The 9,562-nt window shown below is 33.0% G+C and overlaps 1 protein-coding gene across 1 annotated transcript; it reads right to left on the reverse strand.

The window, feature by feature from the left end:
• Nucleotides 1-331: 331 nt before the first annotated feature.
• On the reverse strand, nt 332-6,291 carry LOC25495827 (cationic amino acid transporter 2, vacuolar). The gene is given in 9 exon segments (XM_039826905.1): nt 332-391; nt 602-760; nt 1,756-1,822; nt 1,915-2,087; nt 2,624-2,720; nt 2,820-2,938; nt 4,488-4,797; nt 5,064-5,265; nt 6,147-6,291. Coding segments are annotated over 9 exon segments (1,332 nt in total).
• Between the last annotated feature and the right edge of the window lie 3,271 nt (nt 6,292-9,562).

Genomic DNA, 9,562 nt, shown 5'->3' on the forward strand with positions numbered 1-9,562 from the left:
AATTGGTTCTTGTCGGGAATGGGGAAATGGGACATCAATTGGTGGGATATATCTTACTATCAACACGGATATTGCTGATACTGTGAATGCAATAAGAGTGCCTACACTAACCTGTAAAATACAAACAAAATAAACATTAGTACTATAAATTAATATTTTTAAAACCGCACCGAACCGTCCGAAACAACCATTTGAAATGGGAATCGGCCAGTTCGCTTGTCTATTTGATTTTAGTCATACGATAGTCTGGTTGAACTGCATTGAACCGTCATTGGCGCTCAACTGATTTTTTTGTATGTTTTTTTACCATTTTATTTACTTGTTATTAGGTTTAACCGTGATTGAGGCGATTGATCCATGAACAGGATATCTCACTGGATCGATCTCCAGTCTGGTTTATAAAACATTGTTATAAACAGAGATTAGTAACATCCTTTTACATTTGGCAACAACAAATGTTACCAGATAAGTTATGGTAAACATTTTGTTTCAAAATCATATGTTGTTTCATGTTTTTGGCAACATTTTGAAATTCATAATCTTGGCAAACAAAATAAAGAGATCCTAATAATTGAAAATATAGATTAATTATTAGACTTACCATCCCAGCAAGTTGAGAGACATCCATGAAAAAAGCCAAGGCTGCAGGAACAAGGCCAGTGACTATGGTACTCTTAACAGGAACATGGCTGTGCTTATTTATTTCAGAGAAAAATGGTGGCAGTAGTCCATCCCTTGCCATTGCCATCAAAAGTCTTGGCTGAGAAGAGAAGCATTAAACAAAACACATCAATAATTTAACTGAAAAAATATAAGACAAAAGAGAAAGGAGGATGTTATTTCAGCTTTAATAGAAGACAATTATAATTAGGCTGATTATTATATTTTTTATAGAAGACAATGTCTATGACGTATCGGCTTAGTGGTAAAAGTTTTACCATATAATCTCAAATGACAGTTCAAATCTCCTCAAGATGGGAAATTCTTTTTTTTACGAAAACATGAACGGCGAAACGCAAGAATGATGGTGGCCATTGATTTACACAATATATGCAGCATTATTTCCACTGATGACAAATATAACCACTTTCCCCCTCAAAACCGACAAGCTTGGATGCAAACCTGCGAGTGTTCCCATTGAGCAAAATCATGATCTGAGGGGCAGACATTTACAAGCTTTAATTTAGACCGTATTCTACAATATCTCAAAGCCACTACAGAGAAAAGACCCTTGTTTAAAAGAGATGGAAGCCTAGCTATAGAGGTGTATCGATGAAGATTATGCAAGTTCAGTAAATGATGTGTTTTTCTGTGTGGGAACCTTGTTGCTTGGAGGAATAAGAAACAAAGTGTATTAGCTAAGCTTGATCATATGATGAGGCAGAATTTAGAGCTATGGCAATTGAGGATGGAAATTGTGCATGTATGTTATTTACAACCTATGAAGCACGGAGACTACACAGACACTGGACACGACACGGATATTGACACGCCGACACCGCCAATAATTTGAGAAAATCACATAATTCAATGTAATTATATGTGTCGGTGTCGGTGTCGTGTCGGACACAACATGTGTCCGACACTGAGACACGTCTAATCCGAGGAGTGTCCATGCTTCATAGTTTACAACTTAAAAATGCATCAGAGGTATTATTTTCCTCGTTGCATAAACATGAAATTTAACTGAAACTGCAAGTCAATTTAAGAGTTAATGTATGAACTGAGGACATAGAAGGGTTAGGATTAATTTACCTGGGGCAACACTGTTCCAAGCATTGCTGAGCATAGTGCTGTAAGAGCACCAGCATTTATAATGTATCTGCAATAACAATCAAGAAAAATCACTTCAAAAATTAATGTGCCTAAGGTTTATGAACAATCATAATAGAGTTGCAAGTTTATAGAACTTACGCTGCCCATTGCATTCCATTGGCAGCAAAAGCAGAAGATATAGGAGTGTTAGGATTGATATCATAGTAAGGTACTAAACCAACCACAACAATGGATACTATCATATACAATCCACAACATAGAGACAATGAAGCTGCAATTCCTATTGGCAAATCTCTTTGAGGATTTTTCACCTGTTGATCATAGTAAAACACCATCAGAATATTTCGACTTACTCTCAAGGTTTCAAAAGAAGTGTCTGCAACTGCGATCACCATTGCGATGTCAAGGTTTCTTATATGTCCGCGATCACTTCGCGGGCACATCAATTGTATCGGTATTTTACAAAATTTTACCAGTTGATTCAACGGTTTTGAATCTGGAACTAGTAAATCTACCGACTGGTTCTCATTTTTGTAGTTATTTATTAGGGCTTAGGGTTTAACAAAATTTTCTTGATAGTTATTTATTTATTTATTAGTCTTTGGTTCAACTGTAGTTCAAACTGAAACAATTGAACTAAGACGGAGGTATCACTCATTCGATCTTCTGTCCGGTTTTAAAATAATGATTTGTATTTAACTACACTATCAAGGATTACAAAGCTACCACAAAATGATGATATATATTTTTGAAATGATTTCAAACTTTTGCATCAATTGTATTTCACTGCAATTTGACCTAGAAGGTAAATTACATATGAAGCAAGAATTGTTATCATTATCAATACCTCTTCAGCAGTGCTGGCAATTGCTTCAAAACCTATATATGCAAAAAATGCTGTTGCAGAACTAGCAACCATTCCATCTATCCCAAATGGAAAATACCTATAATTAAAACAAGATACAAATATTATTCAATAACTTGAAGAGACGAAAAATAGATGTAGTAGGGATGTGTTGAAGAAAGATGTAGATTACGCTTACCCTTTAGGGAGTTCATATCCAATCCATCCAGTTTTGAATCCCAAATAACCACCAGCTACTATGACAAACATCAAAGCACATATATTCATTGATGTGACTATACTTTGTATCATTGCACTCTGCATACAAGTTATAACAATTCATATCAAAATGAATAAAGAAAATATATTTGGATATTTGAATGGATTGGTCATATTGCATATAAAAAAAGGGTACATTGCATTTCACAACAACAACTTCGTACAACGAAATGTCTGCATTGTTTGGAAATTGAGGTTAAGGATAGTTTATAAACACTCACTCTTCTCAACTGATTGAGATGTCTTTTAACTAAAGACAAAATCGTGAAGGTTTCCACAAGACCCAAAACGACCAATACTTCAGAAAAGCGATGTTACAGACTTAATGTTAGAACGTTACAGATAATACTCTAAAAATGTAACTAAAACTCTATAGTAACAGGGGCTATGCCTAACAATTGTTCAAATGTTACTAAATTTACTTAGTAACGTTCTTCTTGATTTAGTAATAGTTTTCAAGTGTTACTAAATCTCAATTATGTTGTAATGAGCATTGATGCAGACTTGAGGTCGGAACATTTTCGCTAGAAGGAAGGCCTAAATCACACATGGGAGATGGCAAACCCTTTAGCCCCTAAGCCTCGAATGGAGCACTACTGTTCATGTACATAAAAAAGTCTAGCATTACTTGGGAATCAAGGCCTTGATAGTTTATAAACACACTCTCTCATCAACTACTTGAGACTTCTTTTAACTAAGGACAACTGTTAGGGTTTACACATTCAAGATAGACAATACTTCCAAAAATTGGTGCAGCAGACTTGAGGTTCGTGAAAAAAATTCACCAACCAAAAATAAGCAAAAAAGCTCAAGCTCATAAAATTTAGAAAGCTTAGTTAGGTTTAAAATCATTTTATCTAAAGGAAAATCTGTGAGTATCTTACAAAAGATTCAAAACGAACAATACATCAAAAATCGGTGCAGCAGACTTGAGGTCGGAATATTGACTCCTAGAAGAAGACTCTCTAAGTCATACCCATGGGTTGAAAGGACCTATAGCCCCTTAGCCTTGAATGGGGGAGCACGACTCTGATACACAATGAAGTCTCACTTTGCTTGAAAAAAAAAGGTTAAGGGTAGTTTATAAATCCTCACTCTCCGCATATAATGGTGGCGGTTTTTAATTAAGGAAAAAACTGTAAGGATTTACACAAGACCTAAAACGGGCAATAACTGAAAAAAGTGGTGCAGCGGACTTGAGGTCAAAACAATGACGCTAGAGGGACGGCCTCAACCACACACGATTGGTGACCGACCCTTTAGTCCCTTAGCCTTGACCGTGGGATACTGTTAGGTACACCAAAAAGTCTCACATTTTTTGGAAGTTAGGGTTAAGAGTAGTTTATAAACACTCATTCTCCTCAACCCACCGAGAGGTTTTTTAACTAATGACAAAACAGCGAGGGTTTACACAAGACCCAAGACTAACAACACCATCGAAAAGAGGTGCAGCGGACTTTAAGATCATAAGAAATAAATTGCACTAACCAGAAATAAAAAGAAACTCTAGCTCATACATTTTAGAAAGTTAAGCTAAGTTGAAAATCATATATTGTATAAAAATAAGAAAACATTTAAAAAAGGTTACCTCTTTGATCCCTGTACAGAGGATCCAAGTAACAATGAATACCATAATTGCTGCAAGTGGGTCTACATCAATATCAATCCCAGGTATATGTTGATATGATAAAAATCCTGGCAAGTTGTCCATACCTCCAATAAGTGCAGCCTAATCACAAAAATTAACCTTTTAATTATACTTAGTTCATTTTTAAAAAAAAATTATAATGTCCTTAATTTAAAAACGCTATACCAAATTTGGGGTTATGCCACGAGCAACAACAGCTCCGCCAACCACAGTTTCCAGAGTTAAGGACCAGCCAATCAACCAAGCAACCCTGCAAACATAGTGCACAATTTATCAACTCTCAATTGACAATAAATATTAATATTATTCATGTAAAAGGCCATGAAAATCTTGTAGACTTAGGCTCTGATTGGATAAACAACTTATTTGCAGCTTATAGCACAAATGCTTATCATAATAAACACTTGTGTATTAGGTCATAGTAGTAGACCTAATAAGCTATGCAGTATACACAAGCACTTCAATCTTTTAATGCAAGAAACCATAAGAATCTAAAGAAGGAGAATGTATAAATACCCTTCACCAAGACATATGTAAGCATAATGATAAGCACTTCCAGCAGAAGGAAAACGACTAGCCAACTCAGCATAGCAAAGAGCTGAAATAGCAGCTGCTATACCAGCAACCATGAATGAAAGTGGTAAAGCTGGTCCAGCATGTTCCCTTGCCACTGTTCCAACCAAAACATACAGGCCAGCACCTATTGTTGCACCAACACCTGAATCAAAATTCAAATTAGCCCCAAAATTCAATAATTAACATCTTATCAAATAGTTTATAGCAAAATAAAAAACATAACATCAAATAAAATTCAAGTCAAAGGGTTGGTTGGTTCACTCTTTTTCATGGAGTCTGAAAATCAAATTTCAAACAAGGAACCTTAAACATAAAAAGCACAACAATAAACCAACATGGGTTGGCGCGGTGGCGCATACTTGGGACCTTGGATTGTGCTCCACTGCTCCTCTCAAGGTCTCAGGTTGAAATATTTGTTGTGCCAATTTTTGTGGACTAGTTTATACAAGGTTTTGTTTTGGCCTTAATTTGGTCCGCAGCTAGAGGAAGGCGGGATTGGTTCTTTGAATTAGTCATTCATGGACCAACCGAATACTGTTTTAGAAAACACACACAACAATAACAAGTTTATCGGTAAGATGCAACTGGGTGGTAAGTGTTGTTTTTTTTTGGCTTTCGCACCGGTTTCCGACCCACCAAAGGTGGGCGACTAATCCGGCTCGTGCGTAGAGGCATGCGCACTGGCCAAGCGTTGTTCACTTGAGTAAGTGTTTTACCATGAAAACTCAAGAGAAGGAATTAAAATCCCATCTTACACTCTTTTAAAATGGTCACAGCATTAGTGTCACTTTAATTAATAATAATTTTCTCCTTCCCAATCTTTTTTGGGAATTTCTTAAGTTCTCGAGGTTTGAGCTTCTGTTTTTCTTCAAAAACAGACTTAAAACATCACTTTTTTTAATTTAACGAAAATTAAGAGAAAAGTCCCCTCTATTAAACTCAAACGATTTTAATCCAGTAAACACACACATGATTGAAAATCATCTAAACAACAACATTTCAAGAGATAGGAAAAAGAATTACCAATTGCCATGAGATGAGGAACAGTTAACTCCTTAGCAAGTTGCACTCCATGAGAATTGCTGTTGTTGTTAACCTTCTTCCTTCTTAAAAAACTCCATGAACATGATGAACCTTGTTCTCCATAATTACTTCCAACAAACTCCATAAAACAAATTAATCTCCTTTTCTTTTCTTACTGAACAAGCTATCTATATATCAAACTGTTTCGGTGCAAGAAATTGTTACAAACTTCAGAGTGAGGAGAGACAGAGAAATCATGCAGATTTGAGTGAGAGAGCGAATATTCCTTTTCAAATTTATTTGTTATTCATGTCCAAAATAATAGTCACATTCAGTTATTTTATACGGATTAAGAAAACATTATAAAGGAAAGAGTGAGAACAATAATTTTACCAAATTTTGTCAAAAAATAAATTAAAATAAAATAAAAATACCCAATTAGTTTTTTTTTTTTTGTACAAAAGAGGGCAAAAGCCCAAATTACCCAATTAGTTATTTTAACTATTGATGTATTTTTTCTCTTGTAAAAATAAATAAATAACCATTCTTGTATTTTTACTATATAAAATGAAGAATAATAAATTGAGATTGAAAGTAGAATTGGTAAAAACAATCATTGTTGCATTGAAAACTAAATCTTTTTGTTACAATTGTGACAATTATTATAGGATAGATGGAGTATTTTTTTGTAAAAATAGCAATTTTAACCTCTTAACATTAGTCTTCTATGCAAAAGTTTGATCCTCTGAATTTTGACACGATCAATGTTGATATGGACAGTTTTTTAAACACGCTATATTCCCAGCTTGAGTTTTAATTAACATTAAAATTTAAAAATAAAAGACTTAATCATTAGGTTACATTTAAACTTAATTAATTTTAATTTGGATTCCAACTTGAAATTGTTTGGGCACTAATTTTAGTGAAGATGAGAAACAACCTAATAATTAAGTATTTTATTTTTTCAAAATTTAATTTTATTAAAAAACAAGTTGGCACGTAGTGTAAAAAAATGTCCAAATCAGCATTGAATGGGTTAAAATTAAGGGGGCGAGACCTTTGAAAAAAAAGGCTAATGTTAAGAGGATTAAATTGCTCTTTCAAAAAAAAATTGCTATTTTCAAAATATAAGAGCCAAATATCATCGGATTGTATAAAATTTAGAAGGTTTAAAGTGCGATTCAGTCTTATATTTATTAAATTTTAAAAAAATATATGTATCGAGTATTCAGTCAAACAATCAATTTCATTGAATCAACTTTTAGAGATTGAATTGTAAAAATATTAAAGACATAATTAATTATAAAATAAATTTAAGAGAAAAAATAATGAATGTGAATTTTTATTTTGACAAAAGATTGAATGAATTTGAATTTACCCTCATAAGACTTGCAAAGAAAATATTTATTTTTTTATTAAAAAAACTATATTCCATAATATAATTGATTTAGATATTTAAGAATAAATTTTAATTTTTTATTTAAAAACAAGAAAAATAGCTTTTTTTAGGGGAGAAGAATACCTTTTATTTTGACAAGAGCTATATGTAGGTATAATTAGGTTTTGTTTGACAAGGCCAAGAAACTAGCTTATAGGTTATAAGCCCGTACCTAGCTAAAAAAGACTCGTTCGACAATTATCTTTTCATCGCGAGCTTCTAGCTTATTTCATTAGCTTATATTCTATTTTTTAGACGTTGTTTTAAATAGCTAAATTATCCACTAAAAAATACCGTGTAAAAAATATATTATTTTCCTCACGAGCTTCTAGCTTATTTCATTAGCTTATACCTTATTTTTTAAACTCTGTTTTAAATAGCTAAATTATCAGTTAAAAAAAACCGTTGTCTAAAATATATTATTTTCCATAATATAATTGATTTAGGCTATATTTAAGAATACCTTTTTTTAGGGGAGAAGAATACCTTTTATTTTGACAAGAGTTATATGTAGGTGTAATTAGGTTTTGTTTGGCAAGGCTAAGAAACTAGCTTATAGCTTATAAGCATGTCTAGCTAAAAAAAGACAAAGAAGCTGAAGAATAAAGTACTAGAAGAAGCTTGGAATGGAAGAAAGCCTGATGTGAAGCACATTAAAGTGTTTGGCTCTATATGCTATAAGCACATTCCTGATGCAAGAAAGAGTATGCTTGATGATAAAAATGAGAAAATGATACGCATAGGTTGTCATTCAACTGGAACATACAAACTGTATGATCCAAAATCTCAGAAGATACATATAGGTAGAGAAGTGCTAGTTAATGAATCATGGAATTGAGATAACATATTCGAGATTAGAAATTTGAATTCACACATCATCAATGACTCTGATCAAGGTGAAGATTCAGATGCTTCCTAGTAGTGCAATAAACGATAATGGAGAAATTTTTCATTTTGCATTACTAGATGATGTTGAACCACTCAACTATAAAGAAGCAGTACTAGAGACTGATATGTGAGGAAGAAATCTATGATAGAGGATGTTAATGCAATAAAAAATAATCACATCTGGGTAATGGTTGAATTACTAGAGATTATTGATGCGAAATGGATTTCCAAGGCCAAATTGAATCCAAATGGAACTCTTTGAGATACTTATGCAATACCAGACCTGACATATGCTTTGAAATAAGCTTCACCAGTAGATACATGAATCATCATAGGAAGTGGCATCTTACTGCATCTAAGATAGGATTCTCAAATACATAAAAGGAACCATGAATCTAGGCTTGCTATTTCCTACTGATAATAAAGAAGAAAAAGCCGAGCTTCAATTGTGTTTTTCCAGACCTTATTGTTCTTGTGTTTCCATATGCTCTCCAACGTTACCTCAAAGACTTGTTTTTGTTAAACTATTGGCTACACAATCAATATCATCTATACAATATTTTTAAGTTTTCAAGTATGATCATCTCTCTTGTATCTCATGTATGAGCATTTTCGCCCATCTTTAATTTATGTTTGTACCTCCTAGAATCACGTTTGAATTAGTTAAATATGATTTGACTATTAGTCGTGAAGTTTAGTTTTCAACTTTATAAATGACTTAAAATCCCAAAAAAAATCATATTATTGAGTGTGAAACACGTGAAAAATATACTCATCCTATTATTGATCTTTTGTAACTTATTTTCACTATTGAGTAGATTAAATTTATGATATATGTAACTTCCAAAAAGTTGAACTTCTTGGTTAGATAAAGATTAGCTCCAAATATCAATATAACATTCACTTCAGTACTTGTCAAATTTTTCTATCATTTGTTACACATATCTTCACTTGTATGTTTGAGTCCCAAAGTAGAAATCTAGAGGTCAAGTATAATGGCTTCAAAAATACAATTTTTTTTTTTTTAAGCTCTTCTATATACTCAAAATCAACAATCAAAATTTCATATTTCCCTCCAAAAAAAAAAAAA

This window comes from Medicago truncatula, chromosome 6 (assembly GCF_003473485.1).
Source record: "Medicago truncatula cultivar Jemalong A17 chromosome 6, MtrunA17r5.0-ANR, whole genome shotgun sequence".
NCBI classification, from domain to species: domain Eukaryota; kingdom Viridiplantae; phylum Streptophyta; class Magnoliopsida; order Fabales; family Fabaceae; genus Medicago; species Medicago truncatula.